This window comes from Bombina bombina, chromosome 5 (assembly GCF_027579735.1).
Source record: "Bombina bombina isolate aBomBom1 chromosome 5, aBomBom1.pri, whole genome shotgun sequence".
Taxonomy (NCBI): Eukaryota; Metazoa; Chordata; class Amphibia; order Anura; family Bombinatoridae; genus Bombina; species Bombina bombina.
This window is the reverse complement of record NC_069503.1, coordinates 231,592,948-231,617,478: the sequence shown is the minus strand read 5'-3', so window position 1 is coordinate 231,617,478 and position 24,531 is coordinate 231,592,948. Positions and strand designations below refer to the sequence as shown.

The following is a 24,531-nucleotide window of genomic DNA, read 5'->3' as shown; positions in this document are numbered from 1 at the left end:
GTATGTTCTACTTTTGTTTGTTTTGCATATTTGGAGGGAATTCCGCAGACTGAGGGATTATTCTGATGCAAGAAGGATTTATGTGCTCTCATTTATTGCATTATAACCCTAGGTAAATATGGCTTTAACCCTTGCAGATGGGTTAAACACATATAAAGTCCCCCAAGGTTGCCAGCTCCCAAACAACACGCGGGCGAGTGCCAATCAGCAAATGTGTCAAGCTTGCAACACTTTAACTGTGTGTTTATTTCCTTTGCAGGGGTTATACATGCTTGAGTTATAAATGACAATAATTAACAAATTACAGCAGGTCATTTATACATTAAAATTCAGCTTTAAAATTGTCATTTTTATTTTGTGATAATTTATTTCAAGATTAAAGATTAGTGATCTGACTAATTAAATATTTCGATAATCTGAACATTTTCTGGCCAAATCTATTAATATTAAAACTAAAATCTAAAAAGGTTGTAAATGTTGTCCTTTGGCTGATTCATTTTATACTGTTTAATGCCTTAAAGGGACAGTAAACACCTTGTAATTACAGACATCACTATTGTCTTGCTATAGAATAATTTATAAGCCAAGTCTAAACATTTTTAAAATAAATTAACACAGGACTAGATTACAAGTGGAGCGCAAATTTGCTGTTTACGGCCGCGCAATAAATAACCAGCCATTACAAGTGGCTGGTTATTGCTACCGCAAGCTTGCGGTAGCAATTAGCGTTCAGAAAATTAACAAGAGATCAGAAAATTTGATTTACGAACAGTTGAATACATTACTGGACAAAACAGATAAAAAACAAATTATTACTTGACAAAAAAAAGGCACAGGAATTGGGGGAAAGAGTTATATTGGGCTAGATTACAAGTGGAGCGCAATTTTAACGTGTGGCCGTAAATGGGCAAATTTGCCCGTTTACTGGCACACGGTAAATAACCAGCTATTACAAGTGGCTGGTTAATGCTACCGCGAGCTTGATATAGCACTTTGCACTCAAATTCCTTAACTAGAGATCATATCTCTGGTTAATGAAAAGAATGCCCCCCACCCCCCCACCCCCCCAAAAAAAAGTGTATAGTTCGTTTTTAAAAAAAAAAAATATATATGAGCATCTTTATAAAAAAAACAAAAACAAAAAAAACAAACAAAGCAGTTATAAGGGGTTAAAGTGAGGGGATGTGGGGTGTTAGAAAAAAAACGGCACTAAACGTTCCTTTACATTGCGGTCTACGGGAACAATGTTTTAAACTGTTAATATATATTTATATGCTCATATACATATATATGTATGTGTTAATATGTGCATGTACACATATAAACACAGAAATATATATTTATATACATATATATTTTAAATATGCTGCTCAACAACGCTGAGCAACTTACCCCCTTTGATGTGCTAAGTTCTGTACCATGTCTATCGGCATCAGAATGAGGTTCCCATCTGAGACTATGGAAGCACGCACTCGTGAGCTCAAAGCTTTCATGCAATGATATCGCATTGCACTTAACTTGTAATACCAGTGCACATTTTACTGAGTGGAGCGCAAATATCGAGCTTGCAAAAGCGCAATTTTGAGCTCCACTTGTAATATGGCCCTTTGTTTGGTTAATAAGCTCCTTTGTTTGTAATGATGTTATAGCATTACTAATGACTGATGTTAGGGACAGCTTGCCAGGCACTAGATGTTCTTTTAGCATTGAAAAATAGAGTTCTTTTAATTGTTTGAAACCTATAATGTCATTTTTTGTTAATATTAAAGTGACAGTCTACTCAAGAATTTTTATTGTTTAAAAAGATAGATAATCCCTTTATTAGCCATTCCACAGTTTTGCATAACCAACACGTTTATATTAATACACGTTTTATCTCTGTGATTACCTTGTATCTAAGCCTCTGCAGACTGCCCCATTATTTCAGTTCTTTTGACAGACTTGCATTTTAGCCAATCAAGTGCCATCTCACAATGTTATCTATATGGAACACATGAACTAACGCCCTCTAGCTGTGAAAACTGTCAAATGCATTCAGATAAGAGGCAACTTTCTAAGGCCTAGAAATTAGCATATGAGCCTACCTAGGTTTAGCTTTCAATTAAGAATACCAAGAGAACAAAGCAAATTCGATGATAAAAGTGAATTATAAAGTTGTTTAAAATCACATGCGCTATTTGAATAATGAAAGTTTAATTTTGACTAGACTGTCCCTTTAATTATCTATCACCTAGATTACAAGTTTTGCGCTATAGAGGGTGCGAAACGAAAGCAACAAAAGTTGCCTTATTTCACCCTCCATAGCGCTGCCATTACGAGTTTAAAGGGACACTGAACCCAATTTTTTTTCTTTTGTGGTTCAGATAGAGCATGCAATTTTAAGCAACTTTCTAATTTACTCCTATTATCAATTTGTCTTCATTCTCTGCTATCTTTATTTGAAAAAGAAGGCATCTAAGCTAAGGAGCCAGACAATTTTTGGTTCAGACCCTGGACAGCACTTGTTTATTGGTGGGTGAGTTTATCCCCAATCAGCAAGAACAACCCAGGTTGTTCACAAAAAAATGGGCCGACATTTAAACTTACATTCTTGCTTTTTAAATAAAGATACCAAGAGAACACCTGCGATCGCGAAATCAAAAGCTCCGTAAGGCAGCCCCATTGATGTCTATGGGGGAAAAAGTTACCCTAAAAAAACATATACCTGTTAAGCTGTGTTTCTCCTGTTAAGTGTAGTCAGTCCACGGGTCATCCATTACTTATGGGATATTAACTCCTCCCTAACAGGAAGTGCAAGAGGATCACCCAAGCAGAGCTGCTATATAGCTCCTCCCCTCTACGTCACACCCAGTCATTCTCTTGCACCTAACTAATAGATAGGATGTGTGAGAGGAGTGTGGTTATTAAATTTAGTTTTTATTTCTTCAATCAAAAGTTTGTTGTTTTAAACAGCACCGGAGTGTGTTGTTTCTTCTCAGGCAGTATTAGAAGAAGAATCTACCTGAGTTTGTGTATGATCTTAGCGGACGTAACTAAGATCCATTTGCTGTTCTCTGCCATTCTGAGGAGCGAGGTAACTTCAGAACAGGGGACAGCGGGCAGGGTTCACCTGCAAAGAGGTATGTTGCAGTATATTATTTTCTAAGGAATGGAATTGACTGAGAAAATACTGCTAATACCAATATAATGTAAGTACAGCCTTAAATGCAGTAGTAGCAACTGGTATCAGGCTGTTATGTATGTATGTTGGCACTAAAGTATTTCTGGGGAATGGCACTTCACTAAGAAAATACGGTATACATATAACTTATAGCCTTTCTGCAGTGATAGCGACTAGCAACAGGCTTTTCTTATTATTTCATATATTTAAAACGTTTACTGGCAGGTTAATCGTTTTTCTCTCTGAGGTACTTGGTGAAAAATTTATGGGCATTATTTTCCACTTGGCTGTCGTTTATTTTGAATAAAATCAGTTTACTGAGCTTCCCCACTGCTGTATTATGAGTGGGAGGGGCCTATTTTGGCGCTTTTACTACGCATTAAAAATTCAGTCACAGTCTTCCTTATTCTCCCTGCATGATCCAGGATGTCTCTACAGAGCTCAGGGGTCTCCAAAACTAGTTTGAGGGAGGTAATCACTCACAGCAGACCTGTAAGACTGTGCTTTGACTGTGATAAAAACGTATTTATTTTATTTGTTATTCGTTTTTTGGTATTAAGGGGTTAATAATCCATTTGCTAATGGGTGCAATCCTTTGCTAAATTAATGCATTTCATGTGAAAAATTGATTGCTATAACTAAACCGGTTCATTGTTATCTCAATGTGACAGTTTTTTTGTGTGCTTCTTAAAGGCACAGTAACGTTTTTTATATTGCTTGTAAATTCATTTGAAAAGTATTTTCCAAGCTTGCTAGTCTAATTGCTAGTTTGTTTAAACATGTCTGACACAGAGGAATCTCTTTGTGCAATATGTTCAAAGGCCAATGTGGAGCCCAATAGAAATTTATGTACTAATTGCATTGATGCTACTTTAAATAAAAGCCAATCTGTACATGTTAAGAAAAATTCACCAGACAACGAGGGGGAAGTTATGCCGACTAACTTGCCTCACGTGTCAGTACCTGCATCTCCCGCTCAGGAGGTGCGTGATATTGTAACGCCAAGTACATCAGGGCGGCCATTACAAATCACTTTACAAGACATGGCTAATGTTATGACTGAAGTTTTATCTAAATTGCCAGAACTTAGGGGTAAACGAGACCACTCTGGGGTGAGAACAGAGTGCGCTGATAATGCTAGGGCCATGTCTGATACTGCGTCACAATTTGCAGAACATGAAGACGGAGAGCTTCATTCTGTGGGTGACGGATCTGATCCAAATAAACTGGATTCAGACATTTCAAATTTTAAATTTAAGCTTGAGAACCTCCGTGTATTACTAGGGGAGGTGTTAGCGGCTCTGAATGATTGTAACACGGTTGCAATCCCAGAGAAAATATGTAGGTTGGATAAATATTTTGCGGTACTGACGTGTACTGACGTTTTTCCTATACCTAAGAGACTTACTGAAATTGTTAACAAGGAGTGGGATAGACCCGGTGTGCCTTTCTCACCCCCTCCTATATTCAGAAAAATGTTTCCAATAGACGCCACCACACGGGACTTATGGCAAACGGTCCCTAAGGTGGAGGGAGCAGTCTCTACTTTAGCTAAGCGTACCACTATCCCGGTGGAGGATAGCTGTGCATTTTCAGATCGAATGGATAAAAAGTTAGAGGGTTACCTTAAGAAAATGTTTGTTCAACATGGTTTTATACTGCAACCCCTTGCATGCATTGCGCCTGTCACGGCTGCGGCGGCATTTTGGTTTGAGTCTCTGGAAGAGACCCTTGACACAGCTCCATTGGATGAGATTACACACAAGCTTAAAGCTCTTAAGCTAGCTAATTCATTTATTTCTGATGCCGTAGTACATTTAACTAAACTTACGGCTAAGAATTCCGGATTCGCCATTCAGGCGCGCAGAGCACTGTGGCTAAAATCCTGGTCAGCTGATGTGACTTCTAAATCTAAATTGCTTAACATACCTTTCAAGGGGCAGACATTATTCGGGCCCGGTTTGAAAGAAATTATCGCTGACATTACGGGAGGTAAGGGCCATGCCCTGCCTCAAGACAGAGCCAAACCAAGGGCTAGACAGTCTAATTTTTGTGCCTTTCGTAACTTCAAGGCAGGAGCAGCATCAACTTCCTCTGCTCCAAAACAGGAAGGAACTGTTGCTCGCTACAGACAAGGCTGGAAACCTAACCAGACCTGGAACAAGAGCAAGCAGGCCAGAAAACCTGCTGCTGCCCCTAAGACAGCATGAAGTGAGGGCCCCCAATCCGGAAACGGATCTAGTAGGGGGCAGACTTTCTCTCTTCGCCCAGGCTTGGGCAAGAGATGTCCAGGATTCCTGGGCGTTGGAGATCATATCTCAGGGATATCTTCTGGACTTCAAAACTTCTCCTCCAAAAGGGAGATTTCATCTTTCAAGGTTGTCAACAAACCAGATAAAGAAAGAGGCGTTTCTACGCTGTGTACAAGATCTTTTACTAATGGGAGTGATCCACCCGGTTCCGCGGTCGGAACACGGACAAGGGTTTTACTCAAATCTGTTTGTGGTTCCCAAGAAAGAAGGAACCTTCAGACCAATATTGGATTTAAAGATCCTAAACAAATTCCTAAGAGTTCCATCGTTCAAAATTGAAACTATTCGGACAATCTTACCCATGATCCAAAGGGGTCAGTACATGACCACAGTGGATTTAAAGGATGCCTACCTTCACATACAGATTCACAAAGATCATTACCGGTATCTAAGGTTTGCCTTCCTAGACAGGCATTACCAGTTTGTAGCTCTTCCCTTCGGGTTAGCTACTGCTCCAAGAATCTTTACAAAGGTTCTGGGTTCTCTTCTGGCGGTACTAAGACCGTGAGGAATCGGTAGCTCCGTACCTAGACGACATTCTGATACAAGCGTCAAGTTTCCAAACTGCCAAGTCTCATACAGAGTTAGTACTGGCATTTCTAAGGTCACATGGGAGGAAAGTGAACGAAGAAAAGAGTTCTCTATTGCCACTCACAAGAGTTCCCTTCTTAGGGACTCTTATAGATTCTGTAGAAATGAAGATTTATCTGACAGAGGTCAGGTTAACAAAACTTCTAAATGCTTGCCGGGTCCTTCATTCCATTCCACACCCGTCAGTGGCTCAATGCATGGAGGTAATCGGCTTAATGGTAGCGGCAATGGACATAGTACCCTTTGCACGCCTGCATCTCAGACCACTGCAATTGTGCATGCTAAGTCAGTGGAATGGGGATTACTCAGATTTGTCCCCTATGCTGAATCTGGATCAAGAGACCAGAAATTCTCTTCTATGGTGGCTCTCTCGGCCACATCTATCCAAGGGGATGCCCTTCAGCAGGCCAGATTGGACGATTGTAACAACAGACGCCAGCCTGATAGGTTGGGGCGCTGTCTGGAATTCCCTGAAGACTCAGGGATCTTGGACTCAGGAGGAGAGTCTCCTTCCTATAAATATTCTGGAATTAAGAGCAGTTTTCAATGCCCTTCTGGCTTGGCCTCAGTTAGCAACTCTGAGGTTCATCAGGTTTCAGTCGGACAACATCACGACTGTGGCTTACATCAACCATCAGGGAGGGACAAGGAGTTCCCTAGCAATGATGGAAGTCTCAAAGATAATTCACTGGGCAGAGTCTCACTCTTGCCACCTATCAGCGATCCACATCCCAGGCGTGGAGAACTGGGAAGCGGATTATCTAAGTCGCCAGACTTTTCATCCGGGGGAGTGGGAACTTCATCCGGAGGTCTTTGCCCAAATACTTCGGCGTTGGGGCAAACCAGATCTGGATCTCATGGCGTCTCGCCAGAACGCCAAACTTCCTTATTACGGATCCAGGTCCAGAGACCCGGGAGCGGTTCTGATAGATGCTCTGACAGCACCTTGGGTCTTCAACATGGCTTATGTGTTTCCACCCTTCCCGATGCTTCCTCGATTGATTGCCAGGATCAAACAGGAGAGAGCATCGGTGATTCTAATAGCGCCTGCGTGGCCACGCAGGACCTGGTATGCAGATCTAGTGGACATGTCATCCTGTCCACCATGGTCTCTATCTCTGAGACAGGACCTTCTGGTGCAGGGTCCTTTCAAACATCCAAATCTAATTTCTCTGAGGCTGACTGCATGGAGATTGAACGCTTGATTCTATCAAAGCGTGGATTCTCGGAGTCAGTGATTGATACCTTGATACAGGCTAGGAAGCCTGTTACCAGGAAAATTTACCATAAAATATGGCGCAAATACTTGCATTGGTGCGAATCCAAGAGTTACTCATGGAGTAAGGTTAGGATTCCTAGGATATTGTCTTTTCTACAAGAAGGTTTAGAAAAGGGTTTATCCGCTAGTTCGTTAAAGGGACAGATCTCAGCTTTGTCCATCCTTTTACACAAACGTCTGTCAGAAGTTCCAGACGTTCAGGCTTTTTGTCAGGCTTTGGCCAGGATTAAGCCTGTGTTTAAAACTGTTGCTCCACCATGGAGCTTAAACTTAGTTCTTAACGTTTTACAGGGTGTTCCGTTTGAACCCCTTCATTCCATTGATATCAAGCTGTTATCTTGGAAAGTTCTGTTTTTAATGGCTTTTTCCTCGGCTCGAAGAGTCTCTGAGTTATCTGCTTTACATTGTGATTCTCCTTATCTGATTTTCCATTCAGACAAGGTAGTTCTGCGTACTAAACCTGGGTTCTTACCTAAGGTAGTCACTAACAGGAATATCAATCAAGAGATTGTTGTTCCTTCATTGTGCCCTAATCCTTCCTCAAAGAAGGAACGACTTCTGCACAATCTGGACGTTGTCCGTGCCCTGAAATTTTATTTACAGGCAACTAAAGATTTTCGACAAACTTCTTCCCTGTTTGTCGTCTATTCTGGACAGAGGAGAGGTCAAAAGGCTTCGGCTACCTCTCTCTCCTTCTGGCTTCGTAGTATAATACGTTTAGCCTATGAGACTGCTGGACAGCAGCCTCCTGAAAGAATTACAGCTCATTCTACCAGAGCTGTGGCTTCCACTTGGGCCTTTAAAAATGAGGCCTCTGTTGAACAGATTTGCAAGGCTGCGACTTGGTCTTCACTTCACACTTTTTCCAAATTTTACAAATTTGACACTTTTGCTTCTTCGGAGGCTGTTTTTGGGAGAAAGGTTCTTCAGGCAGTGGTTCCTTCCGTGTAAAGATCCTGCCTGTCCCTCCCGTCATCCGTGTACTTTTAGCTTTGGTATTGGTATCCCATAAGTAATGGATGACCCGTGGACTGACTACACTTAACAGGAGAAAACATAATTTATGCTTACCTGATAAATTCCTTTCTCCTGTAGTGTAGTCAGTCCACGGCCCGCCCTGTTTTTTATGGCAGGTCTAAATTTTAAATTATACTCCAGTCACCACTGCACCCTATAGTTTCTCCTTTCTCGTTTGGTTTTCGGTCGAATGACTGGGTGTGACGTAGAGGGGAGGAGCTATATAGCAGCTCTGCTTGGGTGATCCTCTTGCACTTCCTGTTAGGGAGGAGTTAATATCCCATAAGTAATGGATGACCCGTGGACTGACTACACTACAGGAGAAAGGAATTTATCAGGTAAGCATAAATTATGTTTTTATGTGACATCCAGTACATAGGCTTAACTACACGTGAGGTAAGGTCCAGAATCCGTGAGCATGTCAATAATATCAAACACAGAGAGCTCACCACACCCCTAGTGAGCCATTTCAGAGAAAAACATGCCAAAGATCCAAAATCTCTTACCTGGACCATTATTGAAGTGGTTAAGACAGACAGGAGGGGAGGTGATAGAGAAGTGATCCTCTCAAAGAGGGAGGTATTCTGGATACACAGACTTAATACCAGGGTCCCTAACAGTTTCAATTCCGAATTTAACCTTATAAATCATTGGTATTAGCCTGTGTATCCGGAACATTTATAAGTGACCAAACTTAATAAATGGTATAGGATAAGTAACAAATAAAGCCCAACTTTGGATTCACCTGCAAAAGTATGATATAATAAATTACACAGTAACCCAGATATACTTAGCGACTAGCTTAATGGTTATAACAGGTGCTATAAACAGGAGATAATATAAGGGGTTAAAAGGGGCAGGGATGACCGCAGACCCTTTTTATCTTCCCATGACAATATAAGGGCACTAACAATGTACCAGTGCCTAGTAACATATTTATCAAGCAGGTTTATCCAAGTACCTCATATTATTTTCAGGTACATATCATGATACTTAAGACCTTCCCATAACTCCCAATAAATACATGAAGCCATTAGGTAGGAGTAATAATAGAATAACGGAGAATAGCATAATTCCCATTAGGGAGGTCATGTATGCAAGACATTTGATAAAGAGTTAATAATTTAGAGCCCTCCTTAAGGGCGTATTTTTAACACATAGGTGTAGGTGTGTGTTTATTCACATGTTTTTGTTTTAACCAATAAGAAAGTGTTTTAGCATTTAAAAAGGTGTAAGCACAAGAACCTGATAGCTACGACTACGGCAGAAGCCGAAACGCGTCAACCACAGTGTACGTGGATACCCGCACCTACTACTATTCTCCGAGGTTCACAGCTATAACCTGTTTTTCATGTGCTTTTAAGAAAATAAAGAGTTTTTTTTTTCTATCCAGTGTTCTCTCTTTGTTGGTCAATTTATCTAAAAAAAACACCCTAACATAAACCCCTAGTCTAAACACCCCTAATATGCTGCCCCTAACATCGCTGACACCTACATAATATCATTAACACTAATCAGCCGCTCCCAATATCGCCGCCACGAAAATAAATGTATTAACCCCTATTCCGCCACTTCCCGACATCGCCACTAAATAAAGTTTTTAAACCCTAAACCTCTGGCCTCCCACATCAATGCCCCTAAATAAATTTATTAACCCCTAAACCAAGCCCCCACATTGCAACAACCTAAATCAAACTATATTAACCCCTAAACCTAACCGTAACCCTAAACCTAACACCCCTAACTTTAATATAATTAAAATAGACCTAAATTAAAGTTACAATTATTAACTAAATAATGCCTATTTAAAACTAAATACAAACTTACCTGTGAATTAAAAATGAAACCTAAGCTAGCTACAATATAACTGATAGTTATATTGTAGCTAGCTTGGGTTTTTAACTAGGTAGACTAGTTAGTAAATAGTTATGAACTATTTACTAACTACCTAGTTAAAATAAATAGAAAATTACCTGTGAAATAAAAGTAAAACCTAAGCTGCCTTACACTAAAACCTCACATTACAAAAAAATAACATTACTAAAAATAAAAAACACTAAAATTACAAAAAAAAACTACCATTACAAAAAATAACAAACGAAATAATCCAAAACAATAAAAATTATTTCTATTCTAACACCCTGTTTAAAAAAAAAAAAACACCCAAAAATAAAAAACCCTAATCTATAATAAACTACCAAGGGCCCTTAAAAGTGCCTTTTGTAGGGCATTGCCCTAAAGAAATCAGTTCTTTTTCTAAAAAAGAAAAACAAACACTCCCTAACAGTATACAAACCCCCACCCCCCAAACCAACAAAATAAAAATAAAGTTAAACCTAATCTACCCATTGCCCTGAAAAGGGCATTTGTATGGGCTTTGCCCTTAAAAGGGCATTCAGCTCTTTTTCTTGCCCTTAAAAGGGCATTCGGTTCTTTTGAGACAAGCCCAAATCCTAATCTAAAAAAAAACACCCCAAAAAACCTTAAATTCAAAGAGCATTCAGCTCTTTTGCTGCCCATTAAAAATAAAAAATGGCTATTCTAAAACAAACGAATTATACAAAATAATAAAAATTATTCCTATTCTAATATCCTGTTAAAAAAAAACACCCTAAAATAAAAGAACCCTAATCTATATTTAGCTACCAATAGCCATTAAAAGGGCTTTTTGTAGGGCATTGCCCTAAAGAAAACAGCTCTTTTGCTAAAAAATAAAAACAAACACCCCCTAACATTACAACCCCCCACCCCCCAACCCACAAAATAAAAAACCTAACTAAAAAAAAAACCTTATCTACCAATTGCCCTGAAAAGTGCTTTTGTATTGACATTGCCCTTAAAAGGGCATTCAGCTCTTTTAAGACAAGCCCAAATCCTAATCTAAAAAAAACACCCCAAAAAACCTTAAAAAACCTAACACTAACCCATCTTTAGGTACTCAGAGTTGCTGAAGTCCAGCTTGAACGATCTTCATCCCAGCGGCTCCATCTTCATGCAGGCAGCTCCATCTTCATCCATCGAGGGACCGGCATCTTCTTCATCCCTGTGGAGGCGGAGCGGTCGATGCAAGGAGATGAAGGTCCAGGCGAAGGTCCAAGGTGGAGGTCCAGGTGGAGGTCCATCAATCCGACGTGGAGGTCCTCTTCATGCTATCGTCTACCGCACACTGAGGATTCAAATGCAAGGTACTCCTTTTATACTGGGGGTACCATTGCATTCCTATTGGCTGAAATATTTAAATCAGCCAATAGGAATTAGAGCTGCTAAAATCCTCTTGGCTGTTCAAATCAGCCAATAGGATTTAAGCAGCTCTCATTCCTATTGGCTGATTTGAATCAGGATCATTCAATAGCTGCTTAAATCGTTGATGCCGGTCCCTTGATGGATGAAGATGGAGCCGCTGGGATGAAGATCGTTCAAGCTGGACTTCAGCAACTGTGAGTACCTAAGGAGGGGTTAGGGTTTGGGCTTGTCTTAAAAGAGCTGAATGCCCTTTTAAGAGCAAGAAAAAGAGCTTTAAGGGCAATGCCCTTTTCAGGGCAATGGGTAGCTTAGGGTTTTTTTAGAGTTAGTTTTTTTATTTTTAGGGTTTGGTTGGGTGGTGGGTTTTACTGTTGGGGGTCTTTGTATTTTTTTACAGGGAAAAGAGCTGATTTTTTTAGGGCTCTTCCCTACAAAAGGCCCTTTTAAGGGCTATTGGTAGTGTATTGTAGGCTAGGGTTTTTTATTTTTTACAAACAGATTGAGAATGCCGCTTTTGAATGAAACTTCATGCTTTATTAATCATAATTTAAAAACTTGGTGCCAGCGTGCAGTAACAAGTATTTTAAAACAGCTGCTTTGTCACAAATTTATATCCCCTTTCTCTCAGTTTTTTCATAAGAGCCTTACTTTCTGTTACAAAGTCTGACTCATCAGAGCAATTATGTTTTGCCCTGATGAGCTGACCCTTCGCCACCCCATAATGCATATGGCGTGGGTGACTACTTCAAGCTTGAATGAGCGAATTTGCCGAAATTGGCTTAGTGAAGAGTTTTGTCTTAACCCCACCAGCAACGGCATCACCTATTAGTGTGATATCAAGGTAGTCCACCTTTGTCTTGTCAAAACAAAAAGTGAAAGACAAGCCCACATCGTTACAATTGAGGTATGACACAAACTGTTCACTTTGTTCCCTGCTGCCTACCCAAATAAACAGCAGGTCGTCTATATAGCGCTTGTAGCCCACTATCTGTTCACCAAAGGGATTCGTATCTGCAAAGACGTGGGACAGCTCCCACCAGCCCATGAACAAATTGGCATAGGCTGGGGCAAATTTAGCTCCCATCAACGTCCCACGCCTTTGCAGACAAAAATGTCCATTGAAGCTGAAAAAGTTGTGATCAAGCAGGAATTCAATGACCCGCACAATGTAATCCCTTAGTTCAAGCGAGTAGTCACTCAGATAGTCTAGCATGTATCTGATAGCCTGTAGGCCCTTATCATGTGGAATGGCGGAATATAATCCCACCACGTCCACCGTGAGCCAACTATATTCAGAGCACCACATAATCTTTCCCACACAGTTTAGCAAATGCTTAGTGTCTCTGAGGAAGGTAGGCAACCTCCACACCAGTGGTTGCAACAGGGATTCAATCCAATTTGACAGATTTTCGAAGAGCAAACCGATCCCCGAGACGATCGGTCTGCCCTTCACATCCTTGATGGACTTGTGCACCTTTGGTAAGTGATGGAAAATAGGTATCACTGGTTCCCTCACATTTAAATACGACCAATGTCTGACAAGCATTAGGGAGGAGTGAGCTTAGACACTTTTCCAGGCAACCAGTCAGATTGTGAGGGGGCATTTAAAGCCCCACAGGTGAATTAATTGAATTAAGTCTATGAATAAGGCATACCAACCGAAACGCGTCAGACTGGCCTGTTTGTGACAAAGCAACTGTTTTAAAATACTTGTTACTGCACGCTGGCACCAAGTTTTTAAATTATAATTAATAAAGCATGAAGTTTCATTCAAAAGCGGCATTCTCAATCTGTTTGATATAGTTCGGCCAGGGAAAAGGGCCGTTGCTTGCTGCAAGAGGGCGAGAAGCCCCAGCTTACCCGTGAGAGCTCCGGGTATCCGTATTTACACCCTTCTGCCAGGATCGGTAGGAGCTGGAAAGTCGTCAGATACCAGTTCGCTAGATCTGCCCAGTGATTGGTCAGGTGCGGTCACGAGGGAGTGACGTCAGACGCCGTCGGAAGAATCCCGCAACCACGGCTAAGTGGTGAGAACGGGTACCGGAGAGACGGAGTCATCAGGGCAGCATAGAAGGCGATCGAAGGTGAGACCTTTCCTTTATTTCTACAGCTACTGTAAGCAGAGCGGATCCTTTAAAGCCAGTGGAGTATTTCTTTACACATTTGTTTTTTATTTTTTATTTTGGGGGGGCTTTTTTATTTTGATAGGGCTTTTAGATTAGGTGTAATTGTTTTTATTTTGGATAATTTTGTTTGTTATTTTTTGTAATTTAGTATTTTTAATTTTTTGTAACTGTAGATTTTAAATTGAGTATAATAGTTATTTTAAATTGAGTATAATAGTTATTTTAAATTGAGTATAATAGTTATGTTAGTTAAATTTATAGCTTAAACTTAGGTTTATGCAATTTCACAGGTAAGTTTTTATTTATTTTCAGATAGGGATATTGTAATTTTAATTTAAAGTTAAGGGTTTGTGGTTTAGGGGTTAATAGTTTAATTTAGTTTTTGGTGATGTAGGGGGCTGGCGGCTTAGGGTTTAATAGGTTTATTTAGTGGTAGTGATGTGGGAGGCAAGAGGTTTAGGGGTTAATAACTTTATTTAGTGGCGGGGATGTCGGGGAGTGGCGGAATAGGGGTTAATGTATTTATTATAGTGTGGGCGATGTTGGGGTGCGGGGGAATAGGGGTTAATAACTTTAGTATAGTGGCGACGATGTCGGGGAGCGGCAGAATATGGGTTAATATATTTTATTAGTGGTGGCAATGTCAGGAGGGGCAGATTAGAGGTTAATAACTTTAAAATGCTGGAGGGCCTCAGTTTAGGGATTATTAGGTAGTTTATGGGTGTTAGTGTACTTTATAGCAGTTTAGTTATGAGTTTTGTGTAACAGTTTTGTTGCGTAAAACTCATAACTACTGCTCTCAGATTGCGAAATGGATCGTGTCGTTATAGGCTGTAACGCAAGCTTTTTAGCCTGACCGCGAAACTTGTAATGGCAGCGCTATGGAAATCCTATGCAAAAACGTCATTTTTTGAGTGGGGGACTGACGTTGCGTTACAGGCTAAAAGGCTTGCGGTACAGCTAGAACGACAAGACTCGTAATGGCTGCGTTGCTGTTTTAACGTTGAAATGGCCATTTTTTCAGCGTTAAAACACAAACGCAAAACTCGTAATCTAGGTGTATATTAGCTGTTCCCATTAGAAATAATGGTAACAAATTCTAATTCAATATTAGTCTGAACCAAATGCCTGCATGGATGACATTTGGCCGATCTGAACATTGGAAAAAATCTAAAATAAATCTTTCGGATAAAAATGTTTTTCTTCCATGCACATGTAAGGTAGCATTTAAAAGAGCTAATGGGTGGAGGAGATTCCCTGTTGTAAATCAACTTACATCAAGGGGATCACAATAGAGGGAAGTAACTGAGATAAGAAAAGTTTAGTGTACATTGTATGCATCCTGAAGAGTCTTTAAGGAGAGCATGAAGCTTTGAAAACTAGGGGAGAGTTTTGTGGAGGGAGACAGAATGTTCCACCAGTTAGGAGACATTCTGGAGAAGTCCTGTAGTCGGAATGTGAGGAGGTATCAAGAGAGTGAAGGAGGGGACAGGAGGGAGAGTATCTGGAGACAACGTCAGAGATATAGGGGGAACAGTATTACTGAGACCCTGGAATGGGTCAGGATTTTTTGTTTTATTCTGGAGGCTAGAGGAAGCCAGTGAAGATTAGAAAATGCACAATTTTCAGTGGTATGTGAAAAGGGGACAAAATAAATAATCTATGTACAATGCAAAGTTGTTTTATAAGGCATAACTAAACATTTTATATCGAAATCTCAAGCAGTTTACTGTCCCTTTACATTTATACCACAGTACTAAATAGAGTATCTGTTTCAGAAGTAATAAAATGTATTATTGTGTTAGGATATTATGTTGCTGAACTTGCAGTTTTATATGGTTTTTAAATTCACCACCGCTTGTACTTTTATATTTTTCAGATTCATATGATCCTGCCAGAGTGGAAAGAGTTTAACTATCAGTAAAATAAACTAACAAGGACTGTGCTCATATATGATGTCAAGTAACATGAAGAGAATGGACTACAGATTTCTGTTTTGTTCAACAGGACACATATTATGCATATATAATTTGTGTGTGTGTGTTTTTATTCTTATTCGTTATTTATGGCATACTCACACTGCCTTTAATACTGCCAAAACACATTACTCAGCTGTGATGTACCCAGTTCCATTTCTCAGATGGCTAATTTGCTTTGAATTTAGTTTAGTTTTTTTCATAAGCACACTGAGAAGATTGCCACTGGAATTTTTACCAATGATGTTTGTTAACGTAAACAATATGTGACAAACATTCTAAACTCAGTGATGTGTTGCAGTTCTCTTGAATGTAGCTTTGAACTGAGCACTTTGAGCAAAATACTAGAGACTAGTAAACATTTCTCTAACCTTTTGAATGTATCAACATCGATGAGTATTCTTCTAGAAAATATGATTTCCTTATAGGAAGTATAATGAGATGTTACATTTCTTTGCCTATTCATAGTTTGCCATATACTGGGCATATAATATGCTATAACTGGATTTAAAGGGTTCCGGCAACATACATGCATCTTGTTTGATTAGCTTATTACATAAAAGTGAATGATGCATGAAATACACATACAGCACATAAAGGATTATGACTGATTTGAGGTTATCTTTTTATTTTGAAAGCTGTATGAAGCTTTATTGAACACTTTTTTTTAGATCCTAGTATACAACCCAGTCCTAGATTGGGACAATAGTATTGTCGTCCGACTTTCTGCTACCTATGACCTAGATTTCTATCCAACCAAGTGTTTATCTGATGTTTTATCAAATTGATTTTATAATTCAAGCCCATTCCAGTCCATTTGCAAACCCCACAATAAATCATTTATCTAGTGGTTGTTAAATACATTTTAACCAAAAAACATCCCCATTACTTAGCTAGTGGGCAGTTTTACAGCGCTTTTCCAATCGATCAGTAAATTAATTGTAGGTCTTTTCTCTACAGATTTCTTTTTTGCTTTTTTTTTTTTTTTTTAAGTTTTCCAATGGAGTCTATAGATATATTTTTTATTAAAAGCTATAATGAAAGTTCCTATCACAAATTATATATGGATGAATTTATTCTAATTATTAATATAAAATTATTAATTGCACACAAAAAATGACCATCATTTATTTAATAGCATTGCTTAAAGGGATACTAAACCCAATTATTTTTGTTTTATGATTCGGATAGAGCAGGCAATTTTAAGCAACTTTCTAATTTACTCATATTATCAAATTTTCTTCGTTCTCTTGGTATCTTTATTTGAAAAAGCAGGAATAAAGCTTTGGAGCCGAACATTTTAGGTTCAGAACCTGAGTTGCGCTTGCTGATTGGATGACTAAATATAGCCAACAAACAGCAAGCCCTATCCAGGGTACTGAACCAAAAATAGGCCTGCTTTTTCAAATAAAGATAGCAAGAGAACGAAGAAAAATTGATAATAGGAGTAAATGAAAAAGTTACTTAAAATTGCATGCTCAAATGTGAATCATGAAAGAAAATATTTGGGTTTACTATCCCTTTAAGTGAAAAGCTGCAAACAACCATATTAAGCAGTAATTAACAGAATGTAATTTGTCATGTTTTTGTTTTGACTGCATATATTTTAATTTTGTGAAGATCTCTAAAAATCCTTTAGAAACCTACTTGAAAATCGTGCAATACCCATTTTTTTTCTTTTTCTGTGATTACCTACTCGAAAAGCTAAAAAATACCAAAAGTTATAAAATTATCACAGTGCATCGTGTTTTGTTTTTTTCTTCAGATTAATACAGCTCCTTCTCTGAATGTAAACGGGGTGGGGGGGGGGGAACACCCAAGCTACTTTCCAATATTTCTCTTGAAATAAAAAAATATTTGAATCTAGGACTTTCTCCTAATTTCCCTATGGATTTGCAAAAACCCTGTCCATACTTTTAATACTCCATTCAGACTACCTAAATCCTGCCTTAGAATTACCCAGACTCTGACCTTCTGCCCCTGTACCACACATATCCATTCCTTATACACCATCTCTTATATACAGTCCCAGGCACAAATTCTGAAATGCTAGGAAGTATGTTTTATAGATAAGTGTGTAAAAACTGAACAGACTATTGTGTTGGAACATTGAATAGTAAAACTCTTTTTGACTGTTAATTTTCTATTGAATACAAACTGTGAGGGTTATATGCATGTCAAGGAAAAAACAAACAAAAACAAATGCACAGCTCTGTCATAGAAGATTTAATAACAAATGTTATGCAATTTTTTTGTTTCTTCTCCTGTATGAAAAATAATATAACAAACATAGTTTAACAAGTATAATAGGTAGATACTGGACATGAAATGCAGTTTGTGAGGATATGGTCTGATTGTTCCAAGATTGAGTAGAATTGCAGACCTTAGATTTTTTTAAATTAATTTTTAATGCAGAGACACCTACCTGTACACTTTCTTTAATTGAGCACTTTTTTAATGTGCATTTTGACAATCGTCTTCTTAAATAATGGAGAATTCCTTTGAGCTGCTTTGGTTGTTCAAACAATTGAAAAGCACTATTTTGAAATAATTTTATGTTGACCACAATCATTTAGAAAGGTTTAAATAACCTCTAAACACAGTATGCAATAGCACTTAGTTTGAGTTTCATATGAGTAGTAGATTTTAAAGTTAGCTCTATTTTCCCTCCCACTGCATCATGTGACAGCCATCAACCAATCACAAAATGCATATACGTATATTCTGTTAATCTTGCATATCAAAATATTCTGCACATTTAGATAATGGAAGTAAATTGGAAAGTTGTTTAAAATTGTGTGCTCTATCTGAATAATGAAAGTTTAATTTTGACTTGAGTATCCCTTTAATAATATTTCTGCACAATCATTTGATTAGCTTTTCTAAATGATTTTGATCAACATCAATTTCCTTTGCACAAAAAATAATTGAGAAGTGGAGTGCTTTAATCTCCCCCTAAAATTAATGCATCGATATGTACTGAAGCTGGTTTTGGCTTTGCACCATACACAATAATACATTAGGCTCTCTTTTTAAAGTGGTTTAAGTTATATGTTAAAGACCAGTTTCATCCCAGCCTAGGGTCTCATAGGGCAGCCTTCAAATGTTTATTTTGTTTATCTGGCACTTCTTTGATCTAAGGAGGTAATTTTAAAGCACTTTGATCTTCATGTACCAAATGTACTGGTAGATATGAGAATGTTGTTGAAATAAGGAATGAAGGAGACAGAAAATTGGAGGATATCCTGTGTGTGTGTCTGTTTGGGTCTGTACAATAGTACCAGGCAGATAATGGTACTTGTGTAAGTCAAAACAAGACTAAATGTTTATTACAAGTTTGCTTATGTATATATATTCTTCCTTTTATCCTCACTTTTAGGGACATGGGGACAAAGAACAAATACTAGAAATTGTTTATACATATATATGTATACAAATATATATATACATACACACACAATTTCTGATATTTGTTCATTGTCCCTAAAAGTGAGGAAGAAATTTCTTGTGAAAGGTTTGGACAACCCTGTTGAGGACTATATTACATTTATAACGTGGAATAAAATGAACACTGTTCTAGCTGACTACACTAGTGTGATAGACATATGTCTTCCATTATGATTTTTGTATGTTTTTTCTTCCTTATGAATGATTAGATGTAATATTTTAGTTTACTTTACCCTCTAGGGGAGTATACTGCACAAGTACAGAATATGGAATATGTTGATATATTTCAGTATTACTCAAACATTATGAGGTCAATTCCTCCCATAATTAGACACAAACTGTGTGAATATTTTATTTCTTTTTAATAATGCACTTTCTGTAAGCATGAAGCATTTAATATTCTAGCCTTGGTTCTAATAATCTATTTAATACAGCAGAATATTAAATGTGTACATAGTCAATACAGATTTCTTCCTGAAATTATCATAGAAAGGTGAAAAGTATCATTTGATTCTGATCTATATTGGGACACAATATTACTGTTTGAAGGTTACAGTAAAATCCACTGGACTATAGGGCAGGTTATTCTCAGCAAATCACTTTAGTAATGTCTTTAACAGATTTTGGAGATTCTCAAACTCATAGCTCTCACTCAATGTGTCCGATATGCTGTAGGTTATGCTGCAAAACTCAATTCCATTGTCTACTTTGTTGTATTAAAGAAAGGTAAAAGGTTGAACGCCTGCTTTATGTGCAGTTGGAGACAAACACTGACCATTCCCGGGTTGTATTTTTAAATTTAGCTGATTCACTTATGACTGCTTTTGTTAGAAGTATTTTTTTACTTAGATTATCTTATAAAATGGATGAAATGTGTAGTCCTTAATATACACCTATACATTAATAAAAATGTATGATATCTATTCATTTCAGCTGAATTTCAGTACCACTGATATTTTGCACTTGACGTGACCTATTTTGTTTTCTATATTGTAGAAAGAAATTTATTTGTATGCAAATGTCAGTAAGAGCGCTCATTTAAACAAAATATCTATTGCTTTTTACAAAATATGGTCTATTTTTCTAATGTGTACACATGCCACAAAGTTGCCAAATAAAAACGTATATTAAATAAATGTAGTCTGACTGATTTGTCTGTTTGTGCTACAATAGTATTTCTGTTTAACTTTAACATTCTATTATGCCATTTCTGAACCTACAGTATTATTTTTTTTTATTTTTTTTTAAAGAACATAGATCTCACTGTTATCTCAGGTCATTTGTTGTACTCTGTTGGTGCAAAGTTATTCAATATAATGATTATAAAAGAAAAACATTCCAGAACAATTAGGTAGTTTCTCTTTTTGCTTTTCTCCATCACTTTACTTAAAGGCTTCCCTTGATCCCATGGGTTTTAAATGAATTAATTACTGCAGTAGATTTTAAGCCTGGACAAACTCAAGCACATATGAGAAATGTTTTGGCAGGTCTATTGGCTTCATTGATAAGAGATATTGGGGCAATCTAGAAATGCAAGTTGGGTTGTACATTTAGCATAGAGATGTCTTATGTATCTTTTTTGTTTTAACCTTTGATGAAAATATAGATTTAGCCTAACAGCTGAAATTCAAGATTATTTTCCTACAACCATTTAGAACTGACTCATATATTATTATTATTATTATCAGGTATTTGTAGAGTGCCAACAGATTCTGCAGCTCTATAAACATGGGCGGTATACAAGTTAACGATTATAAGGATCATATTGGTAGAGGGCCCTGCCGAGATTTGCACTGTTGTAGTCAGCTCTTATGAAGGTGATCTACAGACAGCTGGGCTCATAGGCTTAAGGGTTCAAGGGGATAGCAATGGAGTTAGGAAAGGTAGAGTCTTTAGGGAGCGCTTGAAGCTTTCAAAAGTAGGGGAGAGTCTTGTGGAGAGAGGCAAAGAGTTCCACAAGATGGGAGCCAGTCTGGAGAGGTTGAAAATGTGTGTGAGTATAGGGGTAAGGATAGAAGAGAGGGAGGGGAGTAGCTTTGAGGGGATGGGGTCGAAGGGACAGGTAGTGAGATGTGAGGACATTATAAGGGAAAAAACTTCTTCCTCGGTAACAGGGGCGAAAGAGCTAAATTTATGGCTATGCAGGTTTTGAATGATAACGAGCTTTTGGTAGGGTGGGAGATTGAAAGTATGTTGAGAGTCGATTTAATTTCTGATTAAGTTGATTTTGTTATTGAAGTGGCTGGTAAAATCTTGAGCTAAGATAGAAGTTGTATTAGGAGGTGGGGGTGGGCGGTAAAGAGTATTGAAAGGGGAGAACAGATGTTTTGGGTTTGAAGAAAGAGTAGACATAAGATTAGAGAAGTAATGCTTCTTATAAAGATTAAGGTCAGAATAGTAGGAGTTCAAGATGAACTTGTAGTGAATAAAATCAGCTGAACTCTGAGCTTAGCAGTATGGAAACATCTGTGTAGGTACTGTGTCAGAGGAGTATGCCAAGGCTGAGGATGAGTGTGTGATTTCCAATCTATGGTAGGAGGGGCCAGATTGTCTAAGACCGATGCAAGGGTGGAATTATAGTGGCAGAATGGTCAGGGCAGGAAAAGGAGGAGATGGAAGAGAGGAGAGGCTTGAGAGAGTTAATGAGCAGGTGCTGATCTAATGACTTAATGCTTCTGTGAAGTTTGGGGTGAGGGGTAAAAGGAGGAAGAGTTGTAGGGAGGGATGTGATGTTGCAAGTGAGGAGATGATGGTCAGAAAGAGGAAAAGGGGAGTTTGTGAAGTTAAGATAGTGCATCGATAACTACAGATCAGGTCAAGGGAGTGACCGTCTTTGTGAGAGGGAGAGTCAGTTCTTTGTGACAGACCGAAAGAGGAGGTGAGTTACAGAAGTTGTTTTGCAGAGGAGGCAGTTGGATTGTCAACAGGGAGGTTGAAGTCGCCAAGAATAAGGGCAGGGGTGTCTGAGGAAAGGAAATAAGGTAGACAGGCAGCAAAGTGATCTAGATTTGAGTTGAGGAGTCAGGGGACGGTATGTGACCGCAACACGTATAGAAAGGGGAGAGAATAAGAGAATTATGTGGGTTTCAAATTAGAAAAATGTGAGGGAAGAGACGGGCTGTATTTGTTGAAATGTGCAACGAGAGGAAAGTAAAATACCTGCACCAACTCCTTGTCTATTACCAGACCTAGTAATGTGGCTGATGTGAAGACCCCATGTGACAATGCAGCAGTGGATACTGTGTCTGAAGGAGAGAGACAGGTTTCTGTGAGAGTCAGAAGGTTGAGGGAGTGGGAAATAAAGAGATCATGGGTAGAAGTGAGCTTGTTGCAAACAGAGCAAGGGTTCCAGAGTGCACAAGTGAAGGGGGTGGTGGCTTTAGAGACAAGAGGAATTTGATTAATGTTACCAGACTTTTGTTCTCTAAGTCTATTGAAAGGCACACATGGTTGTGCATGGCTAGGAAGTAGTTGGGGACCCGGATTAGGGGAGATGTCACCAGCAGCTAGTATGAGCAAGAGGGAGAATGACATGCGATGCAGTAATGAGACTGTTTTTAGGATGAGGTGCAAGGTGGTGATAGAGTGTTTAGGAATATGTGAAGTTCATGAATACAGAAGTAAGGCAAGGTTAAGAGAGATGAGCTAATGAACAGTGCAGGTGGTGAGGGGGAAGGAGTAATTGAAAAAAGTAATTTGTTATAGAGACAATAGGTAGCAAAAAGGAATATGAAGATATTGAGCATTATTAAAAAAAAAAAGAGGGAAACAGTAAAACTTAAAACACAGTATTACAACAGCACTTGCCTTGTCCCGTTTGTTCACTCCTTGTTCTAATTTTTCTATAATTCTTTTGCCCAATTGTTAATACCTCACTTATAAATTCTCACTTAAGATATGGGAACAGAGGATGTTACAATGCTGCTTTCTAAACCTGCAATGCTATACCCCAGCAATGCTACCTCATAGAAGTGTTAGACTTATAGGACAGAGCATTCAGCTGATTCCAATAAATGAGTTAATGACATGACAGTCAAAAGGCCAATTTGGCCAATTTGATTTAGGGTGATATAATTTAAAATAAACAGACAATAAAATTAAATAGCCATTTATTACAGCCATACAGTATACACCTGTTAATATTATGCTTTATTATTATAGTGCCTGCAGAATCTGCTGCACACTACACATGTATTTTAAATACATTATGAAAACAAAACAGAACATACTTATACAGTTAACATACTTGCCTCTATTTATCAAGATATGTTCCCCTTTTTAAAAAGTTGCTTCCTAACGATTTTGTCATGGAGGTTTGACAAACCCTTCTCTCCTACTATTGGTTAAGTGAGAGCATGTGGCAGGGTTGCACAAGTGATTGCTTGTCCACTCTTAAATTCAACAAATACAGACAGAGAGGTTCCATGCCTAGAAGCCTTCTCTACCCACATGTTCATAAATATGGATAACAGTGGGCAAAAATGGGAAACTGAAGATTTTAAGGGCAATAAACACATGAGGTTACAATTTAGACAGAGAGATAATTAATTGAACTGAGCAGGATGGGATACAGATAATTTTAGGTCAAGTTATGGTTGTGCAGATTTTTGAGAGCTATGTGAATTTTTGGAGGGCATACTAAGATTCAGCCGGCTGTAAGAGGGGTAATTGTTCAAGAGGAGTAGGTCATTTGATGAGTACAAAGAGAAGTTAGGTGATTCTTTAGAAAAAACTAAAGGGACACTAGTACAAATTATGCAAGCATATGCTCCCAAGGTAAGGGCAGGGCCGTCCCAAGATTTTGTGCTGCCTGGGTCCAAGAATGCCATGACGCCCCACCCAGTAGTAACATTACTAATTAGCATATCAACCTACTAGCCTCACTGCTGACCTTACTAAGCCTGCCTACCTGCATGTAACCAATGCTTAAGCACAATTGTGAAATAAGTGCGAAAGAAGTTAGAGAAGAGATGCACTTGTTCTACCATACATTATGCCCCTGACTGGTTTTGTGTCTTTGTGCATGATAAGGTTCTACTGCTGGGAGCCTGTGACTTCACCACTGAGACAATTGTGACTCAGTCACTGTACTGCCCCTTGTCAAGTGCTGCCCGGGTCCAATGGACTCACTTGGTCCCATGGCTGAGCCGGCCCTGGGTAAGGTTCATTTAAATGGTGCTAACCTTTTAATAAAAAAAAGGCAAGATGGCTTTTCTAAATACGTTATGTTGCATAGTTGCTTACAAAAGTGTTAAGGGAGTTAAAAAAAAACATAATTTCCTTAATAAATTTAAATAATTGAAAAAATAATATTTGTAGATGAGCTCTCCTAGGTGCAAATGATCTAATTGTATTGCCAATTGAATATATGTATATATGT

The 24,531-nt window shown here is 38.5% G+C and overlaps 1 protein-coding gene across 1 annotated transcript in view; it reads left to right on the top strand.

The window, feature by feature from the left end:
* Positions 1 to 20,287, top strand: part of JCAD (junctional cadherin 5 associated) — a 204,528-nt gene extending 184,241 nt beyond the window's left edge. The window contains exon 4 of the mRNA XM_053713893.1: positions 15,608 to 20,287. Within this exon, the coding sequence (XP_053569868.1) occupies positions 15,608 to 15,642 (35 nt within the window). The 3' untranslated portion in view covers positions 15,643 to 20,287. The remainder of the gene's footprint in view (positions 1 to 15,607) is intronic.
* The last annotated feature ends 4,244 nt before the right edge of the window (positions 20,288 to 24,531 follow it).